We start from the raw sequence: 27,461 nt of genomic DNA, 5'->3' as shown, positions 1-27,461 counted from the left end.
TTGAGCAAGGCACTTAACCCTAATTGCTCCAGGGTCACCTTGATAATGGCAGACCCTGGCCTTGACCCTATACTCTCAGAGGGCGTCTCAGGGGGAGTTGGGATATGTAAAAAAAAAAAAAACACACATTTCCAAAGTGAAGCAGGCCAAATATAAGCACCCACCATGTTATTATTATTATCTCATTACAATGTTTGGACATCCAGGCTTGCGTAAGATACTGAGAATGTCCAGAGTTTTTCACATGCCATTTCCCTATTAAAAAAGAGCCTCTCTCTACAATGTAAAGATCTAATAAGGAACACGATTCGATAGTCTCGTAACATAAACTACTTTTTTTGTTGTTGTTTTGATTTGATTTGAAACTAAGAACCCAGTTGAACCCATGTGGAGTCTAAACATGTTTATTAAGATGCTGATACTGTATTTCACTAAATCACCACTATTAAACATGATTTGTTATTCAGTCCTCCTTATAATTAAGTTATTATATATATATATATATTTTATTTCACCTTTATTTAACCAGGTAGGCCAGTTGAGAACAAGTTCTCATTTACAACTGAGACCTGGCCAAGGTAAAGAAAAGCAGTGTGACAAAAAACAACAACACAGAGTTACACGTGGGATCAACAAAAGTACAGTCTATAACCAAATAAAAACATCTATATACAGTGTGTGCAAATGGAGTAAGGAGGTGAGGAAATGGCTTAAAATCACGTAAGAACATTCTGGTTGTAGGTCCCTTGGAAGACAGTTGATGTCAGAACATAAAAAAATCTAAAAGATTAAACAAGCTATGGCTATATATGAAACAACACACACTGTCAGAATATGGGCCTTTGAAACGATGTTGTTTGCGGTAACCCATCAAAAGCGCTACACTTTTACACACTTTCCTGTGCAGTTACATTGTCTTTTAACAGTCTGACAAGCTTTCACCCTGACAGAGAGAGCAGGCTAACAGTACTGTCCTATAGAGCAATAACAACTGCACTTGGCAACCACTCACAAAATTACAGTGGACTTTCTTGGCAAGAGAACAGACTATCTGGCCAACCACAGGAGAGGGGTCTGATACCTCAGGATACTGGCATGGACATAGATACTATGATGCACTTGTGGGCTTACCAAAAATAACGCTCAATGATGTACTGCAAGTGCAAAGAATGCGCACTTATACATTACTGGAAAATATTACTGGAAAATTAGGATTCGCCATAAAACGGTCGGTGTTTTCTCTCACCATTTGAAAGCAAAATAGAATTCCATCAACTGAAATAGGCTGATGTTGATGAACAGGAAGCTTATTCAATTGGAAACCAATCATGAAATCGCACAATGGTCCATTCTCTAACAAAAGTCTGAGAAAACTATCACACTGACACAGATGATTAACATCTTCTGAATGGATCAAAAACCACAGGAGTCAAGTCAGACCAGACCTCGACTTCCACCGTGACCAGCCAAGTCACAATTACACTCAATTAATCCTCCCTTCCTCTGCACGTAGCTCTTCTGGACATTGACACATCTTGGACACATCTCTTTCACAGCACTCCATTCTCCCATTGGTCTACTGTAGACACCATACTGTAGGCTGTATCAGAGCTAGGTGTTCAGTCCACAGACATAGTACAGAAACAGTTCATATAGTCATATATTGGCTTCTGTTTCTCCCTGATTCCCCTGACATACGTTCATGATTTCTATCGGACTCCATTTTCTTAGTATTGGCTGTGTCTTCACGACTCCTCCTTTTTCTCCGCCCTGAGCCCTGATCGCCATGAAATCACAGTTCACATCCAGCCTCACTACCTAAGATAGGATTCCTTAATTAGATTGACATACCTGAAATGTTTTGATGCAAAGCTAAATTGCATTCACAGGTCTCAACTTTTTTCAGGAAGAGACAAAATCCTAGTTTAGCTATACTACTGCCACCATATCATTCCAGACATCTATGCTTCCATGTCCAGTCCTGGAGGACAATGGCATATACCCATCCAGGCTTCCGAAGGAGCTTGCTTAGGATTGGTTGAAAAGTCACCATTTCATTTCCGAGTGGCTTCCTCTGGGGCTGGAATGGTAGTATGCTTCATTAAATCTGCTTGACTACCTCACGGAATGGAAGGCTTTTAAAATAAGTCATCAGAGAAAACACTGTAGTAACGAGAGTACAAAGAGGGCAGTCAGGGCTATGGCAAAGTATCAGTTAGAGATTGACCAAAGACCAATGTTTTAAACAACTTGGGTTCTTTGGAGCATTCTCTTCTCCCACTCATTCCCAATGAGTACATGCAAATACTGGCAAAACCTAACCACCCAATCCCTGAATGGAAAGTTTGAGAGCGTTTGGGTCCTCTCAGAGAATAATAGCTGCATTTGTGAAGCTTTAAGTATGGGCAAACTGCAGAGTGGGTGGACTGAATACATCTAGCTATGACAAAAACCACTAAAAACTTTAATATTTCCACTTGATCGCAACAAAATGCAAAACCCCCCAATGGCACCAATGATACATACAATATATGAGTTGATGAAAAAACTTTTACCCTGCTATTAAACTATATGAAGTAGCTACACCCTACACATTTTACTACACTTGGCAAACATCAGGACTATAGTTCAAATGAGAGCATGGGTCAGACTAGAAATAAAGATGAGGCTTGGTTTGGATTATTGTCTCATATTTTCCCATGGACATGTCTAATCTTAGAATTAACAATTCATTTTGTGAGTGAAATAGTCGAGAGGAGGGGAAAACCTCAACTGCATTATGAGTCTCATAACAATCTATTCTAGGTTCATATCAAAAGATATGAAGTGCTCTGAGGTAGGGAACACTATCCATGCTACGGGCTACATTTGAGCATTTGTGGAACAGCTGTATGTAAGTCCAGCTGTCCTTTCTGACTTCACTAGTCAGATAGGTTCCAGCGCCACACGCTGAGGTCACTCCAAACCACCCATGGATGAACCATTGGGAAACCACAATACACACAAAAACTCCAGTCAGTAACTACAGTATACACATGTACCAGTCCAGCAATTAATCTGGTAGGTAGACCGCTATAGATTCCTATTCCCTCAGCGCAGTAACCGCAGCACCACATACTAGCCACTCAGAACACTCAGACTGCAGGCACCACCACAGCAATAGACAAGAAACACAGACATGTAGGCTGGTACCCGACTAGAGCTCTGATGATGTCATTGTGCTGATGTCACTGACGTCATCGGATATAGCCCTGACCCAACATTTTCCAGGGTCCCATTCATAACACTGTCCTGTAATTAGCTTTGCTGCTTAGTGGTCTGACTGAAACTACATCCATTTGAGGTTCTATGGGCAAACCATTCTCCCTCATAACTTTTAAGTGTTCAGAGTGGACTCATTGACCTTAGGAAGTACATTTGATGTCAGATCAGAGTAGACTACACTAGAGGGTCCTCATGATTTTGGAGGACCCTCAGAAACATGGATACACTTGAAACATTCTTCAAGTCCATTGGAAACAATAACATCTACATCTTACATGTATCTTACATCTTGAACCGTTCATAAAATAATGTGAAAATATACTGACGTTCATTGTTTAAATCCTTCTCATCTGTTGATTAGCTGAACTTAACAGAGGATGTTTTACATTCTGCCCTGCTTTGAGTTGGGCCTAGCGTTTGATGTCCCATGTGAGCTCCTCTACTCCTGCTGTGACTTTGCGGTACCCAAAATGTGGCAGAAACACTGTATATGACGAATTTAAAACTTGGCATGTGACAAAATCATTCTATAGAAACAAGGGCTTTTAAAAAAATCAATTACGGCATTGTCTGTAGTGTTATTTCAACAGGGTTGAAAAGCCTTGTGTGGCTAATGACTGTAGGTATGTACTCAATGACCCCCACTCAGACTTCTGTAGCCTCTTCTGTAGCCTGTCAACTATGTGTCTGTTTATCCCTGTTCTCTCCTCTCTGCACAGACCATACAAACGCTCCACACCGCGTGGCCGCGGCCACCCTACTCTGGTGGTCCCAGCGCGCACGACCCACGTGGAGTTCCCAGGTCTCCGGTAGCCTCTGGAACTGCCAATCTGCGGTCAACAAGGCAGAGTTCATCTCAGCCTATGCCTCCCTCCAGTCCCTCGACTTCTTGGCACTGACGGAAACATGGATCACCACAGACAACACTGCTACTCCTACTGCTCTCTCTTCGTCCGCCCACGTGTTCTCGCACACCCCGAGAGCGTCTGGTCAGCGGGGTGGTGGCACCGGGATCCTCATCTCTCCCAAGTGGTCATTCTCTCTTTCTCCCCTTACCCATCTGTCTATCGCCTCCTTTGAATTCCATGCTGTCACAGTTACTAGCCCTTTCAAGCTTAACATCCTTATCATTTATCGCCCTCCAGGTTCCCTCGGAGAGTTCATCAATGAGCTTGATGCCTTGATAAGCTCCTTTCCTGAGGACGGCTCACCTCTCACAGTTCTGGGCGACTTTAACCTCCCCACGTCTACCTTTGACTCTTTCCTCTCTGCCTCCTTCTTTCCACTCCTCTCCTCTTTTGACCTCACCCTCTCACCTTCCCCCTACTCACAAGGCAGGCAATACGCTCATCTTTACTAGATGCTGTTCTTCCACTAACCTCACTGCAACTCCCCTCCAAGTCTCCGACCACTGCCTTGTATCCTTTTCCCTCTCGCTCTCATCCAACACCTCCCACACTGCCCCTACTGGATGGTATCGCGCCGTCCCAACCTTCGCTCTCTCTCCCCGCTACTCTCTCCTCTTCCATCCTATCATCTCTTCCCTCCGCTCAAACCTTCTCCCACCTATCTCCTGATTCTGCCTCCTCAACCCTCCTCTCCTCCCTCTCTGCATCCCTTGACTCTCTATGTCCCCTATCCTCCAGGCCGGCTCGGTCCTCCCTCCCGCTCCGTGGCTCGATGACTCATTGCGAGCTCACAGAACAGGGCTCCGGGCAGCCGAGCGGAAATGGAGGAAAACTCGCCTCCCTGCGGACCTGGCATCCTTTCACTCCCTCCTCTCTACATTTTCCTCCTCTGTCTCTGCTGCTAAAGCCACTTTCTACCACGCTAAATTTCAAGCATCTGCCTCTAACCCTAGGAAGCTCTTTGCCACCTTCTCCTCCCTCCTGAATCCTCCGCCCCCTCCCCCCCCTCCTCCCTCTCTGCAGATGACTTCGTCAACCATTTTGAAAAGAAGGTCAACGACATCCGATCCTCGTTTGCTAAGTCAAACGACACCGCTGGTTCTGCTCACACTGCCCTACCCTGTGCTCTGACCTCTTTCTCCCTCTCTCTCCAGATGAAATCTCATGCCTTGTGACGGCCGGCCGCCCAACAACCTGCCCGCTTGACCCTATCCCCTCCTCTCTTCTCCAGACCATTTCCGGAGACCTTCTCCCTTACCTCACCTCGCTCATCAACTCATCCCTGACCGTTGGCTACGTCCCTTCCGTCTTCAAGAGAGCGAGAGTTGCACCCCTTCTGAAAAACCTACACTTCCCTCCGATGTCAACAATTACAGACCAGTATCCCTTCTTTCTTTTCTCTCCAAAACTCTTGAACGTGCCGTCCTTGGCCAGCTCTCCCGCTATCTCTCTCTGAATGACCTTCTTGATCCAAATCAGTCAGGTTTCAAGACTAGTCATTCAACTGAGACTGCTCTCCTCTGTATCACGGAGGCGCTCCGCACTGCTAAAGCTAACTCTCTCTCCTCTGCTCTCATCCTTCTAGATCTATCGGCTGCCTTCGATACTGTGAACCATCAGATCCTCCTCTCCACCCTCTCCGAGTTGGGCATCTCCGGCGCGGCCCACGGTTGGATTGCGTCCTACCTGACAGGTCGCTCCTACCAGGTGGCGTGGCGAGAATCTGTCTCCTCACCACGCGCTCTACCACTGGTGTCCCCCAGGGCTCTGTTCTTGGCCCTCTCCTATTCTCGCTATACACCAAGTCACTTGGCTCTGTCATAACCTCACATGGTCTCTCTTATCATTGCTATGCAGACGACACACAATTAATCTTCTCCTTTCCCCTTCTGATGACCAGGTGGCGAATCGCATCTCTGCATGTCTGGCAGACATATCAGTGTGGATGACGGATCACCACCTCAAGCTGAACCTCGGCAAGACGGAGCTGCTCTTCCTCCCGGGGAAGGACTGCCCGTTCCATGATCTCGCCAGGTCGACAACTCCATTGTGTCCTCCTCCCAGAGCGCCAAGAACCTTGGCGTGATCCTGGACAACACCCTGTCGTTCTCAACTAACATCAAGGCGGTGGCCCGTTCCTGTAGGTTCATGCTCTACAACATCCGCAGAGTACGACCCTGCCTCACACAGGAAGCGGCGCAGGTCCTAATCCAGGCACTTGTCATCTCCCGTCTGGATTACTGCAACTCGCTGTTGGCTGGGCTCCTGCCTGTGCCATTAAACCCCTTCAACTCATCCAGAACGCTGCAGCCCGTCTGGTGTTCAACCTTCCCAAGTTCTCTCACGTCACCCCGCTCCTCCGTTCTCTCCACTGGCTTCCAGTTGAAGCTCGCATCCGCTACAAGACCATGGTGCTTGCCTACGGAGCTGTGAGGGGAACGGCACCTCAGTACCTCCAGGCTCTGATCAGGCCCTACACCCAAACAAGGGCACTGCGTTCATCCACCTCTGGCCTGCTCGCCTCCCTACCACTGAGGAAGTACAGCTCCCGCTCAGCCCAGTCAAAACTGTTCGCTGCCCTGGCCCCCCCAATGGTGGAACAAACTCCCTCACGACGCCAGGACAGCGGAGTCAATCACCACCTTCCGGAGACACCTGAAACCCCACCTCTTTAAGGAATACCTAGGATAGGTTAAGTAATCCCTCTCACCCCACCCCCCTAAGTTTTAGATGCACTATTGTTAAGTGACTGTCCCACTGGATGTCATAAGGTGAATGCACCAATTTGTAAGTCGCTCTGGATAAGAGCGTCTGCTAAATGACTTAAATGTAATGTAAATGTAAATGTAGTCCCACCATAGGAAAGTAACAGGGCGGCAATGGGAATCCAGACTCAGAGGCAGGAAGATGTGAATTATAGGAGATGCAATATATGTCCAAATATCTCCATTCATGTTTACAGATGTTTGTAAGTCTCTTTGGGCTTGTTGAATTTTTTGGTCGATTACATCAGTTTATTCCACAGGCTGCAAACATGGCTTGTGATAATACTTTGTGAGGATTTTCTCTGACTTTTAGAAACCATTTGTCGAAGCAGGAAATTAATGTTATTGACATATAATTTGATTCAAGCAGCAAGTAGTCTTGAAAATACTTCATAGGGCACACTCAGCTAGCTTTCTGTTTTGCGTGGTAAAAGTACGACCTGGTGATTTTCCCAATGTATCATGTTTTATTCATTGTAAACGAGGTAAACCACAACAAACACTGATCCAATAACAGCCCACTTCCTCAGAATGTTCAGGAATTCCCACCTGACCGCCGCCAGGACAATGGCCAATCAGCACACTGTAAGCCTCCATCGCTAGGCTAACTGGTTGCACATTGTGCAAGGTGACCATGGGTCACCAAAGTCTCCTCCAACCTTTGGAAAGATATTTATAGTCCTTCCAAACCATTCATCAAAATAACTGCCTAAAGTCTCCGAAAACAAAGCTAAACGCCAGATTGTAAAAAGATCTGAAACTCCACTTTGGCACCGAATCCATATCGCATTCAATGTCGTGAGAGGTAGGTAACCAGATCCTAGCTAGACCTTAGTCTTGGCATTGATTATCACCTCAGTAGGTGAACTCAATGAGGCAAAACACTAATCCACAGAAACATCAACTATGAACAAACATAACCGCTCATAAAGACTGGAAACAGACAAATACATCTATTATAGGTGGTGACCATATCAACTGTACACATCCCAGACAGGGATAATCTCCCCTGAACATTAATCTAAAAATAATTACCACAGAAATCCATTATTCATGTGAAAAGGCTTCTTTGGAAGTAATTATCCCAAATTATTGTAGATTATTGGTGATCTGTATGTCCTCAGGAAATTCAACCAGAAAAATAAGACAAGATATGTGATTCCTTTGCCAAGCCAGAATGGTGTTTACCTTGTGGAAGCTTCCGTGGAAAACTCTCTTCACTTGATCCTCATTAAACGTGGCTCTCTGGATCTCCCCTCTGGTGTCCTTGTTGTAGAACGTGATTGTTTTGCTGGAAGCTGAAAAGAGGGAACGATGGTTTCAGATGGCCCCCATACATTACAGGGAGACGTCACGCAACACACATGGAAACAGACACAGAGACTGAGCTACAGGGGAGATAGCCCTCACAAGTAAACACTTATGGACAACTAAACACTTACGTAACTAGCGAATACTTAGGTACAATACTTGATCACAAACTTAGGCACACAAGGGAACACTTATGGACTTGGAAATACGCACAGAGCGTAAAAGTCAGTGTCAAATCAAAACACTTTCCTATGAGAGAGAACTTGATACAGCCAAGTCTGGGGGTTGATGCTTTTGCATTCAGAGGTCTACATCTCCTTTATCCTTCATTTACCAACAGAGGATCAATGGACCGTAGTGGCCTACAGGTCATTACACTGGTCTACGTTTCTAAACACTGTTATCTGCTGCAGTAAGGAGGGGAATCAGACCACAGCTGTTGGGCAGCCACAGCTTTACCCCATAAGAGAAACAAAGCACGGTGGGGGCTTACGGTTGACGGTGATCCCAACCTCAGGGTTGTTGTTGCTGTCAGCAATCTGCCAGATATCAAATGCCTGGTTGGGGGTGTCGGGGAGGAGACGGAAGAGCAGGATTATGGTGTAGGATGGAGGAAGACCCTCTGGGTGGATCTCCCTGGCAGGAACAAAAATACAGGATACAGGTGTCATGGCAGACCTCTTTCATGGAGCTAAAGGATTCTACTTTTGTAAGATGGTCAACTTCATAGACACCAGCCTTGAGAATATCTGATCACTAGTTCACCCAGTGGGCACAGATGTCAATTCAAAAGTCTATTCCACTGTGATTCAACGTAATTTCATTGAAATGACATGGAAACGTTGACTCAACCAGTGTGTGCCCAGTGGGTATAGATCATCAGATAATCATAAATATTTGAGCAACATGAGAGAGTTCACAAAAACCTGTTTGGATTAATCGGCAAACCTGTTTGGCAAATCGAAACCTATAGAGCCTTTGGCCAGGATGAAAAACTAGATTCTTTGTAACTCCTTGAAGACCAAAGACACAGAGCAACAATGTTGGCACCTTAAAAACCACACCATAAACTAAAAAGACACACAATATCCACCCTGTCACGTTGGCCACACAACCTGAAAATGGTTGCCAGTTTGAGACCAGCCTTGAAAGATTACTGACATATTGAAATATTTTTCTGTCCCTACTTTACGGCTGGAAGTGTTTTCACATGTGCACATTGAGTCAATGGCTAACCCACGCACAAATACAAACCATTATGGACAAATTAACAAAGCATGCTCGTGCCTTAGAGATTAGAACAGAATTCTTGAGCAGCTCAGCAATTGCTTGAAGACATTTTAATGGGCTCAATAAAGACCTGGGCTTTTGACCTGTGGCTGCTTTGGTTGCTCCCTCTATGACATATGTGGAAGAGGGCCCTACCCCGGGAGCTTTACACTCCGAACAAAATGATTTTCTCTTACTAACACTTCATATTCTACAAGCTGCAACAACAAACAGAACTGGCATAGGGGCTCTGTAGATGCTGGATGGGCGCTGGGGGGACCGCAGGCTGCTGAGCCTTTGAAGGTCATTAAAAATAATTACACAGGCCAGCATTTACAGTACGCAGGAGAGGAGCAGGCCGCGCACGAAGGAAACAGGCTGCAAGCACGGACACACACTTACTTTGTGGGCGCAGTGAGGAATGCGTCCTTGTGAAGCCTGTAGGTTATAAAACTGTTGAAGGAGCCAGATTCCATGGACACGCCATTCATGGCAGCAAAGGTCCTGTCTGTGATGTTGAAGCCCTCAAGCATTCTGAAGCCTGGAGAATACACATCAGGTCAAATACACAATCATCAGAAAATACAAGTCAATACAAAGGAAGATTCTGTACAGTACTGACTGGCCCGTAGGTGCTATCAGTATCTGTCAGTTTATTCGGAATATATACTTACCAGGGGACGTAAACCCGTTGATGTAGATCAAAGGACAAGCTGAAGAGGGAGAAATGAAACAACATGACAGGCTGTTAAAGGCTAGAGGACAACAGACAGCGAACGTCAATCTGGTTTAACTTGTGTCTTAAGGCACTGCGTCATGCCGATGCTACTCTTACTGGATGTGGCCGTTTCACAGATGAATGTGATGAGGTTGTCCTGGATCTTGGCGAACGCGTCAAAGTCATCCACAACAAAGACGTGTCTTTCACTTGGCTTGCTGCCGATGTTCCTCAACTCTGTCATGTCCACATCGGCCACACCGACCACAAACACGCTGTAACCTGGAGTGAGATGAGTGCAAAGAAAACCTTTAGAATCCATACGCCATGGCCTAATCAAGCCTTAGTGGATGTTCACATCTATTTCACAGTAGCTGATTAGATCTGCCAGTACAGCACTCCAATTTGGAAAAAAAACTAGCCCCCCCCAAAAAAGAGGTAAACAATGCTATACCTCAAAACAAGTTACGTAGCTAGCTACGCTAAAATGACGTTTAAAGTCTGAAAAAATCCAGTTCTTGACATCTATAAGGACAAATCCCAACTTTGAACACTTACCAGAGTGTATCAGGTTGGAGGCACTCTTCTGGACCTCGTCTTGGGAGCGACCATCGGTGACGACCACCAGAACCTTAGGCACGTGCTTCCTCATGCCGTTGTCTGAGGTGAACACCTTCTCGCCAACGTGCTTCAGAGCAGCACCTGTACACAGAGGGGTCGGACATCAGTCTCAACCTTTAACTCTGGACTCATTCAACTCCACCAGCACGATGAAGACACTATGATGACATTGTCGCTGAGTGAATGTCTCTCGACTTTTCTATTAACTCAACATTATGCATTGAGGGTTAAGGATGTCAGTCACATTGAGACTGGCAGCCAGTCAGAGTGGTCAGTGGGCATACCTGTTTTGGTGTTTCCTCCCATGTAGCGGACGAGCTGCAGCGCAGCCAAGGTCCTTCCCTTGTCTTGGTAAGTGTTCAGTTTGAACTCTGTCTTGGCACTGTCACTGTATTGCACAAAAGACACCTGTTTCCAGAAGAAGAGAGGGGGGGAGAGGGAGAGTGAGAGTAAGAGAACATAAAGCATTTACATGAATCCACTCTAAAAAAAGGAAAGGAGAACAGAATATGCTGTAAACAACCAGAGACTCATCACTCGTTTTGAGGCGTTATATCTCAGAGGATAGTCTGCAAGGCGATGTACCTGCATGCCGCCAGGGTGGATGATGTCGAAGGCGCCGATCATGCTGAAGACAAACTGGATCACTTTACTGAAGCTCTCGTCTCCGATACTCCAGGAGCCATCAATCAGGAACACCAGGTCAGCCTTGGCTCCTCTGCACACTGTGGAGCACATAGAGCAAAGTCAACGGACATGTCAGGTAGGAGACGTTTAAAGAGTTTCTCCTCTGTGTTAGCCTCACGTCACTCCACAGCCTGCTGACTTGAAGCCTCTCCTTACCGTCCAAAGCAGGGGGGATGGTGGCAGGTGGAGGAGGGGTGGGGGGCTCAGTTGGGGCCTCTGTGGGCTTGATCACTGTAACAAAGACCAGAACATAAGCTTTACTAGCATGCCATGTTATCCCCCTGCAAAGACACTGATGTGTTTTCTTACACCCTGAGTGTGGTGGTGGTGGGGTGGGGGGGTATACATGCGTGTGAACACAATGGAAGTGACATGTTACAGGACTGATGGTTAGTGGGGTTTCTTACGCGTCCTCTCCTTGACGCTGACTCCGGGCCCCTCCAGGTTGGGGGTCTGTGTGTACACTGTGGCGTTGTAGAGGGCGTCAGGAGTCAGGCCGTCCCAGCAGTAGTGGCTCTCAGACCCAGTAATGGTGGTCTCCTGAGCTCCCTTGTTAGAGGCTGCAGGTAAAGAGGAAAGAGTTACCCACATCGGTAGTGGATCAGGTGATTTATCCCCATACACTATAAACGTATTCCCTCAGAGGGGTTACAGCCAGTGGTACTGTAGCGCTTGGACTGAGGCAGCAGTGGGCTTACACAGTGATTTCTGTTATTCAACAGATACCCTTTCAAATAAATAAGAATTTACTTAACGTGGCAAAGTGCACTGCTTCCATCAGTAATGGCTGCCATACTGTAAACAGACTTAAATACTCCAACATTTCTTCACATCTTTTTTCCTCTTACATAACTCTAGCGTCGGAGAGTTAATAAGAAACAGATGGATCAGTGGGAATGAGTAATTTTATCAACTACACCTTTGTGATAGGTTGGTAACTTTGGTTACATATCTGACCGACACTAGACATTCTGAAATAAATATAAAACGAGAGCCAATGTATAGAAACAATCCGTCTGGTGGGAGGAGCTACAGGAGGACGGGCTTGTTGTAATGGCTGGAGCGGAATAATGGAACGGTATCAAACACATAAACATATGGAAACCACATGTTTGACTCTGTTCCATTTATTCCATACCAGCCATTACAATAAACCTGTCCTCCTATAGCTCCTCCCACCAGCCTCGTCTGGCTCCCAGCCAGGAAGAGTACTTACAGTCGAAGGGATTCAGTTTGAGTCTATAGGAAGTGGCAGCCCTATGCGGGGTCCATCGCATGCAGAAGGTGTCGTAACCAACATTGTAGGTGGTCAGGTCAGTGATGTTCAGGTACACTGTGAAAGACAGGAACAGTCAATCAATCAACTAACCAATCAATCAACCATTTGATCAACCAAAACAATCAAACAACCAATCAATCACTTACGTGTGGTTCCTTGTCCAATGAGAGGTCCGCTAAGGCCAGCGTCATACTGGGCCAACACCTTGAGGTCATAGGTGGTTCCTGGCTGCAGGTTGTGCAGCTGGTAGGTGGTCACATCTCCAACGAAAGTCTCCATGGTCTGATCAGTACCTTCAAGCGCAGACAGGAACACTCCAGGTCAATAACAGCAGGCAAGCAATCACATCTTCAAAATATCTGTGACTTTCTTCTTTAGCAGGATAGGTATATTAAGCAAGTCAAGTGATTTGTCGTCAGACAATGCTCTTTCACGGCTGAATAGAATAGAACAGTAGCTATCTGACCTGCAGGTGAGTAGACCAGTTTGTAGCCCACCACTCTGGTGGGGGCGGGGTCCCAGGAAACTCTGAAGCGAGTGTACCACTCATCTGACACTCTCAGGTTCTGAGGCCCCAGCATGCCAACTGTGGGGCAGGAAACACAGACATTCAAAACATATTAACAACATATTTAAATACTTTGAACATGAATATCATAGCCATGCGATCCTACGCTATGTATTTGCTTTGATGTGGTGTAATTTGTTAGGGGAAATGAGACTGAGTATTGGGCAGCTCCCGTATGAGTTCTCCCATTGGAGGACAGCCAGTTCACGTCTCTGGCATAAACAGGCAGACTGAGCTGAAGCCAAGTCATGCAGTTTCTATTGTTTCTTAGATCTAGGATAATAATCAGTGGCTGAGTTTATAAAACCCCTCTACTGGTAATTCTTTGTGTCCATTAACTTTGTGTGTGTGTGTGTGTGTGTGTGTGTGTGTGTGTGTGTGTGTGTGTGTGTGTGTGTGTGTGTGTGTGTGTGTGTGTGTGTGTGTGTGTGTGTGTGTGTGTGTGTGTGTGTGTGTGTGTGTGTGTGTGTGTGTGTGTGTGTGTGTGTGTGTGTGTGACTACGACTTCCAGTATGGAATAGCTGTGCATTTGTGGAGCACCGTGTGGGTCTGTTATTCTATCATGTTGTATAGAGGACAAAGCATACAATGTGCTAGCATACCTGTGTGTCCGTCTCCATCCAAATCTCCTCCTGGTCCGTCAAGGTAGATGGCCTGCACGTTGATCTTATAGGGAGTGTCTGGATCCAGGTTGGGCAGGATGACAGTATTTCTGTTCCCAGGAACCATAGTCTACAGGACATACAGGCAGGACACTGCATGACTATTTGAAACTACAGGTACTTCAAACAGAGGATAAATAAGGACTTTGGGCCACACGTGCCTTGGGCCACATAAAACTTTGGTGGTGTTTGATGAGAATTTCCTGAGACATATCAGCAATATGGGTGCTTACGTGCTCCTCAATGGGGTCTCCAGTGGTGGGGGCGTAGGTGATCTTGTACTGCTGCACTGGACCTTCAGCATGTTCCCATGCCACGGTCAGAGAGCTGGTGGTGGCATCATACACACGCATGTTCCTTGGGCCACTGCGGGGAACTGGGACCGGGATAGTAAGGAAGTTAGCACGATATCAAGCGAACAGGTGGACGTGGATAAACCTGTAAAGGCCACAGGATCTTATGTATGATTTAGTGGATCTTACGTGTTTTGCCCTTGTCTTCGGCCGGCGGTCCTTCTCCGTCAGTATAGATGGCGACCACTCCCACGTTGTAGGACGTGTCTGGGACCAGCTGCTCTAGCAAGGTGGTGGTGGATGTCCCAGGGACCAGGATCTGAATAGGGACAGAGAGGAGAGAGACACAGGGGTCAATGATGAAAGACTGGGCCCAATGGGAGGATGAAGCAAACAGCAGGCCTTACAGGAGGATGGATTCAATCAAACTACTACCCTCATACCCACAGAATGAACAGTAATATCAAGGAGATCTGTAGAAGAACAGTTAGGCTAGCCTTCACTGCAATATCCAGATCGGGAAGGAGTACTTCCTATTTTAAAAATGTGTCATCTGTATGGGGAAAACAACAAGCATGCCATTATGCTGTTATGACCCGCATGGTCCTAGCAGCTATGACCCTCCCAGCCTGACAGCTGTTTCATGTGACAACCTGACAAGCTCGTCCTCACCTCACTCAACAACCTCTTGTGTTTGTCACTGCTCAGTGCTCACTGAAAGGGGGAACAAAATGATGCTTTGATGTCAATGATGTAGGACCCATCCAGACAGTCAGGGAAATAACACACTGAGTAAATAACGCAATGTGCTGACAGTTCCTTACAGACGCCTGGCTCTTATGACCTATCTGACTGACTATCCGTCATCTGTATGTGTCTGTGTTAGCTCACCCATACTGGATACCAGACACCACTTGCCTGTGTCTTGCCAACATGATCTCAAAGGGAAACTAGTCTCTTCTCATCTACCTGCCATGTCCTAGTCACCTAGAGTCACATACTATACAAAATATACAGGAGTCCTGTCCACAGCCATCTGGTTTCACTCTCACTTCTGACCCAAAGCACCATTGCATCATGCTCAATGTGTGCTTTTTTTTATCTCTCTGTTTCACATGACTGTTTCTGACAAGCATCATCAAACCCTTTCTTCAGTCTCTGCTCTGGGTTTAATAGCAACATATTCCTCTCAAGAGGTAAACCCAATATTACAAAGCTGCTTTCCTAATCTGGTTAAAGCATACACCAAATCTCCCAGTGTTTAATTTGATGGTAGGCCGTGACACTGGCCACATGCTGACATGGAAAGCTGGCTCTGGCACTGGAAAAGCCCAACCCTGAGTCCATCATAATATTCCCCAAGAAACAAAATGTGATGAATTTATTTTAAAAACGAGAGCACCTCTAGCTATCAATCAAATGGAACGGCATCACTCTTCAAAGAACTAATGTTCTTTGACTTTAAATAAAAACAGGGTCTCAGTGTCTCAATGCTTCTCACAGATGTGGCTGTTTGCAGAGAGCCACATCCAGAGAGGTGGGCACAGCCATGCCAGATAAAGAGGGAAAAAGCCCAGATGGGGTTTCCTGTTTTAATGAACAAACATGAACATCTCGCCTTAAACCAGTACTAGACTGTTAAATAAAACTGCCACCAGAGAGAGAGTCCATGTGGAGCACAGACAGACAGAGCATTCTTTAACTAACATTAAGTCAGGGGCGAGGTTGATGTTGCTCCGTTCTGTCCCTTCACAAAGAGCTGTAGTGCCGCAAATTAACTGAAGCGTTGGACTCGGCCACCCTTGCACACACCCCAAGTCCCTGGACTCTGACATTTGACCTCTGACCTGGGGCGGGGTCAATCAGAGGCCCTGTGGGTCTCCTTGGTGGTGACTCACCGACTCGGAGGGCTTGGTGCCGCTCAGGGGGGCGTAGACAACCCTGTACTGCACGACCTCGCCAGAGGCGGGCTCCCAGCGTACGTTCAGGGTGTTAGTGGTGGGGCCGAAGACTTGGATGTTCCTCACTGGAATACGCTCCACTATAGAGAGAGACACAGAGATGGAGGGACGGATAGAGGGACAGGGGAGAGGGGGAAGATATGAGAGTTGGGTTGAGAACAGCAGCTGAAAATATAAATTAGAGAGTCTGACTAAAGATTTATTGGTGCCTGAATGAGACACTAGGGAATGTTCGCCTTGAAGCCATCAAAACTTTCACTGGGCCTGTGTACAATACATACTAGTTGACTCAACCATTAAAACTTTCACTGGGCCTGTGTACAATACATACTAGTTGACTCAACCATTAAAACTGCAGCAAAACACAACATAGTTGGCCAGTCTTCAAATACCACACAGACTCTAAACATACATCAGCTTTACACTGTACACCTTCAGTAAACAACACTAAAATACCTACAGTAGCTAACGGTTGCTCAGAAGAAGAGGAGAGTAGGTCTGAAGCCCCCTGAGAATTGCCTTTAAAACTAAAGCAGATGTTTCCAGTCTTTGTACCACTCAGCAATGTACCCTCATAAAGACAGAGTGGGAAGTACATGGTGAGCCTCTTTACTTAGAGACCGGACAGTATTGGCCAGGGACAAAGAAGGAAAGGACTTCACCATGAAAGCACATCATCAACAGGTAGCCCATATCGATGGCCTCCGTCAGAGTAATACGTCAATCTCTGAAATTGAACGAGATGACCCAAGGCCACCGTAAAATGTATCTGTTAAGTTTGATTAACAATGTTTGTCAGACTGCCTGAAGAGACATAGATTCCAGTGAGAATGGAGAATGCAGATGCAGAGTCCCACACTTCTGATAGAGATCAAAAACTTCAACGCTGTCATTGCTCGGTGTCCCCTGGGGTACGTTCTGATGGGGGGGGTAAGGTTTCCAGTAACAGTAATGACATAAATATAACCAGTCTAGAGAAGACTGCTGAGTTGAATGTTGAAAAAAGACGTCATGCCAGCCCTCTCCCCCCGTGGTGCTACCACCACCACAACCAGGCATTACACCCCATAAATGGACCCCGTTACGGTAAGGCTGGAGACACCACTAGTGTTGCCAACACAGAGGAATTCCTTTGCTGTGCAATCAGACCCCTAAGGACTGAGTCATACTGAGGGGAGGCCCAGCCTTATAACTGTGGGAAAGTGAAAACAGCTAATAAACTAAATATAGTGTCTACAGTGAATCCCTCTATCAAGCATTGAAGTGGATATTTCAGCTGTAAACACATGAGAAGCAAACCATGTTAGATATTTTTGGCATTGCCTTCAGATATGAAAGGGGTTTGGCTTATTTTACGAGGAAAATTCAGGTACAATAAGACTGGGACATATTTTGGGCATATCTAAGACTTTACTGGCAAAAGGAATAAGCAAGTCAATACAAGGCCTGGGAGTGTATGCTCTACAGATAAGCCAATACAAGGCCCGGGAGTGTATGCTCTACAGATAAGTCAATACAAGGCCCTGGAGTGTATGCTCTACAGATAAGCCAATACAAGGCCCGGGAGTGTATGCTCTATAGATATGCCAATACAAGGCCCGGGAGTGTATGCTCCACAGATAAGCCAGCTCTCAAAGAACGACGAAACGACTCCCAACTCGTAATCTGATATTGTAGCCTTAGCATACTGTACAATCTTCTCCTCAGGAAATTCTGAACTAATAATGGTAGAAATACAATCATGTCGTATTGAACACCGGTTCTTCGTTACATTCCAGAGTGACCATGGTATAGCGTGACAATTACCATGGGAAAAGGGTTGTTGAAGCTGTACTACAGAACATTAACCATCCTCACAGTAAACCTGTACGTGGACTCACGTGTCTTGCCGTTCTCAGACATGCGTTTGCCCTCTCCAGGGGGGTAGACAGGGACCACAGTGACGGTGTAGAGGGTGTCGGACATCAGGTTCTTCAGCACAGTGCTGGTGGTAGTACCAGAGACCTGGGCCTGTGAATACACATACCCACACAACAGTCATATTAGCTATACAGAGCTGATCTGATATAAAACGTCTGGTTAAGGAACAGTATTTCTGCATGTGTGTTTGACTGTCTGAGTGAATATGCCAAGTATCAGTGTGGTATTCTTTTAGCAGCAGATCATGGATTTGATAACAGATGTGTGTGCATTCCATAGTGAAATTCAGTAGTGATTGGTTAGAGGTGGCTCAGCCTACCACATCCTCAGCTCCTCCAGCAGCAGGTACATAGTAGATCTTGTACTGGCGGACGTTGCCCTCGGCAGCCTCCCATTGGACGTTCAGGGTGCTGGTGGTGGGGTCAGTGACCTGGAGGTTCCTCACTCCTCCCAGAGGCTCTGGAGAGAGAGAAGGGAGGCCATAGGATTCATACTATGTGGAATGAGAACCCTGAGGTTCTGATGTTCAAATGCACGTGGAGGTACAGACGTGGCATATGGTAGGTGTGAATCTATGTTTTACTAAGACAGTATTTAGGGACCCTTTAACGTCTTCCTCTAGGCATCAAATGTAACCCTGGTTCCCTGAGGGAGGGAAGGTGCAGCTGAGAGGCCAAAAGGGAACATGATGTGATCGCGAAGGCCTTCGACGGGCCACAGCAAGGTCACTCACTTGTCTTTCCGATGCCAGAGATGTCCTTGCTCTCCCCGCTGCCGTAGATGGCTGCCACGGTGATGGAGTAGGGAGTGTCAGGGGTCAGCTTGGGGAGAAGCACCGTGTTCTTCTTCCCTCCGATCTGCGTCTGTTGGGGGATGAAGACAGATTAAAATGACTGTTCTCACCTGGTCAATGATTGCACTAAGGACTTAAGGGCTGACTCATTTTTAAATTATTGGATCAAACACGAATGGTTCTTATATTCCCTTCAGATTACAAGTGCATCAAATCATTTCTTCAGCGTGGCCTCAGAAGACATGAACAGGAAAACATATATTTCTTTTCTCATTAGATGTGGATGCCTTTGATTCTATCCTCTCTCCCTTGACAGTTTTCTGTCAGTGTCGGCAACTTGATCGAAAGAATTCGGGTTGAGCAATAGCAGACTGTCAACATCTTGGTCCGAGGATGCAGCGAGCATTTTTGCACTTTGTTATTGTAAGAGCCAAGGTAAATCTATTCTCCAGTGGGATGTGTTGTCTTAGAGGTATGAGTGGGAATTTAGTGCATTGTTTTTTAAAGTTTTTTATTTAATTTATTTTTTACCAGGGAGACACTGTATTGAAAGGAACACTTCTGGGTTGCTTCGCCTCACAGAGACGGCTGATTCAGTAAACTCTGTGTGTGTGTGTGTGTGCGTGAGTGTGGGTTTTCAAGTTATGCTTTGTGTTGCCTGGGGAAAACGCTTATCAGCAGGCAATGGGAAACCGTATGATGGAAGTCATGTTATTTGGCACCAAGACAATTTTCCTTGTACACAAGCATGGAGCGTGTGTCTCCCATTTCCTACACAGACCGGTTGTCACAAATGAAACAAAACGAGGCCTCCTGAGCTCTCCATACTTGTTGAAAAGCTGTCAGTGAACCAGAAACACTTGGCTAAGCTTGGCTCATTAGCTTCAAGCTTTTCAACAATGCCTCAACGTTTAGCGCGTGACATCATCGCAGAAACCGGTGGACGGATGGCCGCTGGACAGAACTAGGTTTCCCCTCCTCGAATTAAAAAATGGAAAACATTCCGTCTCGCATTGCAATGGAAACTCTGAATGGACAAAAAAACTCACATTACGCTAGCTACCCTTGAACTCCAACATGTCAGACCTATCATACATTATAGACAAGTCTGATAAGAGAGAGAGAGAAAACATCTCAAACGGCCTCCATCCATTTGCTGTATCTCTCTCTCTCTCTTTGTGTGCCTTTGCATCACACAAACTCTAAGCGCCTAAACATCTGGCCTGATGAAAAAAGCCTGTCTGACTAAACTACTATCCAGTTCTAGAGTGGAGCAGCAGCAAGGCCAGACAGCATTGTGTAACCCTGTAACAGTCTGAGGTCAATGACCCCTGGTACCACACTCCCATCCTGTTACATAAACACACACACACACACACAGAGAAACACACACACACAACCCGGGTGATCCCAGGCATTCCATCTCCACCTCTCCCTCTTTCCTCACTGATAACACTCACTCCCCTGAGGCTCTGGTCAATGTCCCTGACCCACATGTGCTCCTACAATGTACCCTGTCATCTTGATGTTTTACTGGGGGGGATTTTAGTGGGAGACTCTCATAGGTTTATATGATTTGTCTATCACACGAACAAGGTGATTGTGTGTCGTGCTACAAGGCCTCCATGGACATGATCCTCAAAGAGTTCCTTTTCCTTTCATCATCCGGAGGATGGTTAGAATTAAACAATTAGCACCATGAAAGGCTTGGGACTTGGGACTGTGATGCTTAAGCTGAGCCATGTGGCTACTGGCTGGTTCTTACCGACTGGGTCTTGCCTCCGGCGGTTGGGACGTATGTGATCTTGTAGTTCTGGACACGACCAGGGGCGTGGTCCCACTTGACGTTCAGAGTGGTGGTGGTGGCATTGAACACCTGCAGGTTCTGGGGAGGGCCTGTGGGGGCTGGGAACAAACACAACAACATCAACAACCACTTAAACACACATCCAACCAAAACAGATCATCTTCACACCTTCTGGTTTGTGATAAAATTGTAAAATTTTCTGAACAAAATGGAATGTATTTGATTCAAATGCATGCTCTCTCAGAGTGCTGTATGGGTTTTGCTTGATTGCAAAAAACAAACTTACCAGGCGTGATGATGACCTTGGACACTGGAGAGAGAAACAGAAATATAATGAGCTCTTATTAGTAAATCTCATCAGGCATTGATGGGAATCTACACCTATGTATCTTGATTGATGTGTTGCGGTGGCATTAGACTAGATGATGGACTTACATGTTCTCTGGCTGCCAAGCAGGTCTTCACTCTCAGACTCGTCAGGGTAGATGGCGGTGACGGACACGTCGTACAAAGTGTCTGGCTCTAGGTTCTCCAACACATTACTGGTCTCATCACTGTTCAGGATGGCCTGGGAGACACAACACAATGGACCTTAAGGAGCTAGAACACCCCCGTAAGACTTTAAACTACCCAAAGCCATCAATTGCTTTGCTTGTAAGGGTTTGTTGACGTTTTTTGGCCAAATGTTTTGCCTCATTCGACAGGTTTTGTTGTATATTAAAAGATGAGAACCAGTAATACTAGTGCTCTTACATATTGGAAGTTGGTTTCTCCCTTCTTGGTCCAGCCGATACGGTAGAGGGCCACATCAGGGGCACCATAGTCCCAGTGAGCTCTGAAGCTGGTCTGGGTCACCTCAGAGAAACGCAGGTTCTTGGGAGCAGGAACAACATCTAGACAGAAGAAAGGGAAAATGATATTGGTGAGATTGCCATGCCATCAATGATGTTTTTCCTGGTCAGGCCTTACCTACTATATAGTAGTGAGTGTGACTTCCATGGAGTGTAAACCCAGTGTGTTAACCCTGCACTAAGCTGTGTAACTGTACTGTACCTGTGATCGCTGTGTTGAGCATGGGGTTGCCAGCTCCCTCGTCGTAGATGGGTGTAACAGCAAGGTCATACTCAGTCTGAGAGATGAGGTTGTCCAGGGCTTTGGCGGTCACGCCTCCGCCCACTTCAAGCTGCAGACCAAGAAATCATCCTTGTTAAAATCAAGCTTCTTTATGTGACAGATATTAGGTTTTAAAGCGTGCTTGTATCAACAGCTTGAATGACTACTTTTTTTTTGTAAATGAAGGGTTAGGGTTAGTAATAATGAGTAATAATGTCATCATCAAGGCCACGTTGAATGGCTTCCAAAGTCTCATTCTGGTCTCGATGATGAGTTCCAAAGAATCTGTGAGAAAACTCTGGGCGACCTTGTAAACATCCGGCGAGACAGTCTGTAAACTTCACTTCCTTCACAGGAAATGTTTAAATCCTCAGCACATCCAGAGGTGGAGAGGGATAAACAATGAACGAAACAAATATTCTGTCAAAGTAGAAGCAGTAGTATGTTTTTGTTTCTTCAAAATGCACCATTAGCTTCTCCATTGCTTTTCATGCCTCTGGAATCCAGTGGTGTAAAGTACTTAAATAAAAATACATTAAAGTACAACTTTTTGGGGGCATCTGTACTTTACTTTAGTATTTATATTTTGACATCTTTTACTTCACTGCATTGGTAAAGAAAAGTATGTACTTTTTACTCTATACATATCTGTAAATAAAAAAAATTAAAAAAATTATTGTGCAGTCTGGTTTGCTTAATATAAGGAATTTTAAATTATTCATAGTTTTACTTTTGATACTTAAGTATATTTAAAATCAAATCATTTTAGACTTTAACTCAAGTAGTATTTTACTGGGTGACTTTCACTTTTACTTGAGTCATTTTCTATTAAGATGACAATTGAGAATTGAGTACTTTTTCCACCACTGCTGGAATCTCATGACCACACCATTCCTAATGTTCCTTCGTCCGGAATCTCTGTCTTTCTTTTGGCTTATTGTTTTTGCATTCAGAGTTGTTTGGGGAGAAACTTCTTTGCGAGGGGCTCTGGATCATAAAGCCACAGCAAATGTTCTTTCTTGGATGCAGAAGAAGAGCCCTTCCTGTTTTCTCAGTGTCAGGAACAGTGCTGGAGCTGCTAATCCAGGCCTGCGTCATCATCCATCAGCTAGCCCAGACCGCTGCCACTTTCTGGGCATGAGGATAGCCACCGCTCCCCTCCCCTCCACCACCGCATCCCAATCAGACGCGTAGATGTGCTTTTCATCTCTTAAGTCCAATGGAGGGACATGTGATTTGCGTACCGCCATGTGATTTATACCCCAGGATGTGGGGCAGGGACCTGCTCTCCCCATCTCCTGCCGACAGTGGTGTGATCATTCCACCAGGTACCTGGTCCAAAAGCAAAGCCCCAGAGGTCCCCTGCATACCCCTCTCACCAGCTGCCTTTCACATTATGCTGTCTAATGTCATACCTCAAATTATCTGTAAAAAAGTATCTAGCTCTCTATCCAGGATCACTATCATGGCTTATTATGGCATAAACAGAGAACGGGCTAAGCACAGGAGCTGGATTCTGCTGTCACCAGTAGGTGGGCTAGCTAGGCCTATACCTCAGTCCCAGGGGGAGTATCTATCTAGGGTGCTGAGTATTGCTTTCACTACCGTCTGTATCCAACAGATGTATTGTGACCATTGAGTCTCACCTCTTTGGCTTCTCCCTCGTCAGGCTTGTAGGTGATGATGTATTTGAGGACGGCTCCAGGTGCTGCGTCCCAGTTCATCTTCAGGGTGCTGTGGGTAACGTCTCTGACCCTCAGCTCTCCAGCAGGGGGCATGGGCACTATGGAGGGGACAGAGGGACAGAAAGATGAGGATTACTAAATTCCATATTTTATTCCTTTAATCACTTCAGTTCCATAAACTTGGGAGTGAGGAGCCCTGGTTTACTCTGTAGGAGTAAGGACCTGTCGTCCTTTACCGTCCATGAAGCACAGATAGTAAAACATGAACATGAATGTGCATGTAGAGGAATTCTTCACTGCACGTACGTGTGACTCCTTGCTTGGTGAGGGGGTCGCTGGCTGACTCTCCATGCAGGGCGAAGATGGACAGAGTATAAGCTGTGTTGGGGATCAGCTGCATCAGCTGGACATCAGTCGTGTCCTCTCCAACTCTTATCTGCAGGGGAGGACCATAACGGAACAAACCTTAGGAACAAACCTTTACAAGGCTTACTGTCATTCAGACAGGCAGTTTAGATGAACAGATTACAAACCTTTGGTGGTGTCCAGTGTGCTGAAACGATCTAAGTGTTGCCAATACTACAGACGATCTTACCCTCTGGATTTGACACCTCCGGGACTAATATCCTGTCACAGTAAGCAAATAAATCCTTGCATCCCTCTGAGTCTCAATAATTGTGTGTTTTGTTGACTCGGTGTCCGTAAAACGAAAGTTAAAACACGGCTCACTTTGTAACTGACATCTGCATGCTGTCAGGAGACATTGGCAGGGGACCGGTGTATTTGGTCATTGGCAGCATGTGTGTGTGTGTGTGTGTGTGTGTGTGTGTGTGTGTGTGTGTGTGTGTGTGTGTGTGTGTGTGTGTGTGTGTGTGTGTGTGTGTGTGTGTGTGTGTGTGTGTGTGTGTGTGTGTGTGTGTGTGTGTGTGTGTGTGTGTGTGTGTGTGTGTGTGTGTGTGTGTGTGTGTGTGTGTGTGTGTAGTAGAGACTTTGACTGTGTCAGTTCCACAGCTGGTCTGGCCTGGAGTTCCAGCCAGACCTCTCTCTCTCTCTGGCCCGGCCTTCTCACCTCTTTGTCCACAGAGGGCTCGGTGGCATTGATGGCACTGTAGAGCAGCATGTAGCCCGTGGCGCCCACTGCCTCCTCCCACTTCACCCTCATGGTGGTGGGACGCTCCTCGTAGATGGTCATCTTCCTCACCGCGCTGAGGGGCACTGGACAGGGAAACAGGGAGAGGTGAACACTGTGAGATTCTAAACACACATCCACACAAACACACACGCGCCCACAATACCATCCAAAACGGCATGTTCGCAGTGAGACGCAGTCATGCAGATTTCATATGGTGAGAACTAAACAATGAGTTATTTTATGGCCGCTTTTATGGAGAAATGACTTGCTTCATAAAATCACGCTATTCTAGAGTACAAATAAAGTAAAGCTGAAGAACAATGTTAAAGAAACACTTCATTCTCACTGCAGAGAGTGAGTGGGCGCATATATATTTGTGATTACAATGATGCTGTCTTTAAGCCTCACATGGTATCATAAACAAAACAGTTTTGTTTTTTCTTTAATGTTGAACACAGGGACCACACAAGCATCACAGGAACAGGGTGTGCTTAATATACAGGAAGAATGTTTGTTTTACAGTCCCAAAGATGTCCATTAGTTGATCCCACAGGGATTACGTTTGGGACACAGGTATGTTGAAGCACAGTAATGGACAGGTACAGTATAGTGCAGGGTTTCTCAAACTCAGTCCTGGGGCAACCCATTACTGTTTTTTTCCCGAGCACTATACAGCTGATTCAAATAATAAAAACTTAATGATGAGTTAGTTATTTGAATCAGCTGTGTAGTGCTGGGGGGGGGGGGGGTATAGAGGATCAAAGAAGAACACAGAAAAACATATTAGGACTCACAGGTGGTTTCAGTCCCCTTCAGTGGATCACTGCTCTCCTCTCCAATGACAGAGTAGACGTTGACCAGATACTCAGTCAGAGGGTTCAGGTTGGGCAGCGTGGCTGTGGTCACTGAGCCATCAACAAACATCTACAACCAGGCAACAAGAGTGCACATGAACCAGGCGAACACAGCATGAATATGGAGAATGACTTGGAATGTCTATTTTACGTAACCCATTCACTTGCATTGGAAAGGTTTGTTTCTATTGGCGGACAAACAAGACAAACATGACAACAAACTACAGCTATAAGTGTTTCCTGGGTTGATGCATCTGATTTCAATTGAACCACAAATTAAGTTGTAGAACTCTGACCAAACTCTACCGTTTTCAACCCAGTGTGCGTTTCTATAAGAGCCAAACACAAAAACAACTTAGATCACATACTAGACCACTGCCTCACCAAACCATGAGAGCTGGACTAAAACAATTTTTAAATGAAATTGGAGTCCCAGGAGTTGGAAGTGGATCTAGCAGCTAGCCTACCCCATGCTAGTACACTGGAGCCAATACCCTGCAGTCAAAGTTAGGTGTGGGGTAACGATGAATTCTAATGTAATCTCTTTCATCTTTATTCAGCCAAATAAGTCACAGAACATAGGCTTTACTACAACTTACTTCCATCCTCAGGCCCAGGGTTGGAGTGACAGAGGGGTCTGGGAGGCTGATAGAGGGGGATTGGCAGAGGAGTTTGGGGTTGGTCGTGGTTACCGCTTGGGTGGACGTTAGGGGTACTAACCTTCTGAGGGCGTCCAGACAAGGTCATGTACTCCACACGGTACTTCTCCACCGGACCTTCAGGGCCTGTCCAGCTGGCACGGAATGAGTAGTGGGTCACCTCCGAGGTCACCAGGTCAGTGGGCGCATCGGGGCCACCACCTATCAGGGAAAAGAGGGGGGTCAAAACAACCCTAAGCATAGGATTTCATGGCATCTTTCGCAGATCTGGAAACAGCTCCCTAGCAGAAAATCCAGGAGACAGACATATAGACAGTCTAAGCCTTTCCTAAAAAATGTACCCTACATAGTATTCAGTTACATCTTTTGGATTTGATTAAGGAGCAGACTATTTCTCATTTTAGAGAGGAAAAATAAACTATCGGTGGGGAAAAGAGGGCTTTAGATTCTAAATGATTTCCAGTGGTTGGCTGACCTTCAGCTCCTTGTGTTGTCTCCCCTGGTGCACCAGACATGCTACTCTACGGAGGGTCTCCTCTAGCCATGACCTAAACCCTGTTTACATAACTACAGCCTCACACAACACAACACAGCTGGCTGCAGAGATCATCCCCCGTATTCACAAAGAGTCTCAAAGTAAAAGTGCTGATCTAGGCTCAGTTTAGCCTTTTAGATCATAATGATTAAGATTATATGGACAGATCCTAGATCAGCACTCCTACTCTAAAATGGTTTGAGAATATGGGCCCAGCCCCCCCCCCCTTATTCAATATGATTTTAAATGCAAAACTGATCCTAGGTCAGCACTTTTACTCTGAGACACTGTGAATATGAGCCTTGAAAGCATTGGTAATAAGACTGAGGGATAACCTACATAGCCTATTTAGACTGCCACCTTAACTGTCACGGCAGGGAATGTACAGTAATGCCGGCCTGAATGTACCTGGTCCCTTGACGCTGTTACAGAGGTTGTTGGTCAGGTCGTCCACGATGTCCAACAGGAAGGAGAAGTCAGCCACATTGTACATGTGGATCTCATCCGGGTCAGTGGCGATGGACCTCAGCTCATTCTCATCAGCGTTCTTCACACCTAGGAGGAGTCAAACAGGGACATCAAGTCAGCTATCCCCTCAGAGCAGGTTGAGGATACATTACAGATATTTAATGAGGAAGATAAGTGGAGAATGGCAAA

General features: G+C 45.9%; 1 protein-coding gene across 2 annotated transcripts in view; it reads right to left on the bottom strand.

The window, feature by feature from the left end:
* The window catches only part of LOC124046342 (collagen alpha-1(XII) chain-like), a 73,960-nt gene that overhangs the window by 10,792 nt on the left and 35,707 nt on the right, over positions 1-27,461 (bottom strand). For both annotated transcript variants that reach the window (XM_046366614.1, XM_046366615.1), the window contains 31 exons: positions 27,213-27,359; positions 26,331-26,470; positions 25,551-25,680; positions 24,694-24,839; positions 23,931-24,060; positions 23,586-23,722; positions 21,880-22,009; positions 21,580-21,719; positions 21,262-21,394; positions 21,113-21,136; positions 20,785-20,924; positions 18,960-19,089; positions 18,546-18,685; positions 18,187-18,316; positions 16,244-16,386; positions 14,535-14,664; positions 14,286-14,428; positions 13,993-14,122; positions 13,289-13,408; positions 12,969-13,115; positions 12,760-12,876; positions 11,951-12,103; positions 11,700-11,774; positions 11,442-11,581; positions 11,141-11,264; positions 10,794-10,937; positions 10,353-10,517; positions 10,192-10,230; positions 9,920-10,058; positions 8,742-8,884; positions 8,126-8,235 (listed from right to left, as the gene is read on the bottom strand). In XM_046366614.1, coding sequence (XP_046222570.1) covers positions 8,126-8,235; positions 8,742-8,884; positions 9,920-10,058; positions 10,192-10,230; positions 10,353-10,517; positions 10,794-10,937; positions 11,141-11,264; positions 11,442-11,581; positions 11,700-11,774; positions 11,951-12,103; positions 12,760-12,876; positions 12,969-13,115; positions 13,289-13,408; positions 13,993-14,122; positions 14,286-14,428; positions 14,535-14,664; positions 16,244-16,386; positions 18,187-18,316; positions 18,546-18,685; positions 18,960-19,089; positions 20,785-20,924; positions 21,113-21,136; positions 21,262-21,394; positions 21,580-21,719; positions 21,880-22,009; positions 23,586-23,722; positions 23,931-24,060; positions 24,694-24,839; positions 25,551-25,680; positions 26,331-26,470; positions 27,213-27,359 — 3,959 coding nt within the window. The remainder of the gene's footprint in view (positions 1-8,125; positions 8,236-8,741; positions 8,885-9,919; positions 10,059-10,191; positions 10,231-10,352; positions 10,518-10,793; positions 10,938-11,140; positions 11,265-11,441; positions 11,582-11,699; positions 11,775-11,950; positions 12,104-12,759; positions 12,877-12,968; positions 13,116-13,288; positions 13,409-13,992; positions 14,123-14,285; positions 14,429-14,534; positions 14,665-16,243; positions 16,387-18,186; positions 18,317-18,545; positions 18,686-18,959; positions 19,090-20,784; positions 20,925-21,112; positions 21,137-21,261; positions 21,395-21,579; positions 21,720-21,879; positions 22,010-23,585; positions 23,723-23,930; positions 24,061-24,693; positions 24,840-25,550; positions 25,681-26,330; positions 26,471-27,212; positions 27,360-27,461) is intronic.

Source organism: Oncorhynchus gorbuscha, linkage group LG10 (assembly GCF_021184085.1).
Source record: "Oncorhynchus gorbuscha isolate QuinsamMale2020 ecotype Even-year linkage group LG10, OgorEven_v1.0, whole genome shotgun sequence".
Taxonomy (NCBI): domain Eukaryota; kingdom Metazoa; phylum Chordata; class Actinopteri; order Salmoniformes; family Salmonidae; genus Oncorhynchus; species Oncorhynchus gorbuscha.
This window is presented reverse-complemented; position numbering and strand designations above follow the sequence as displayed.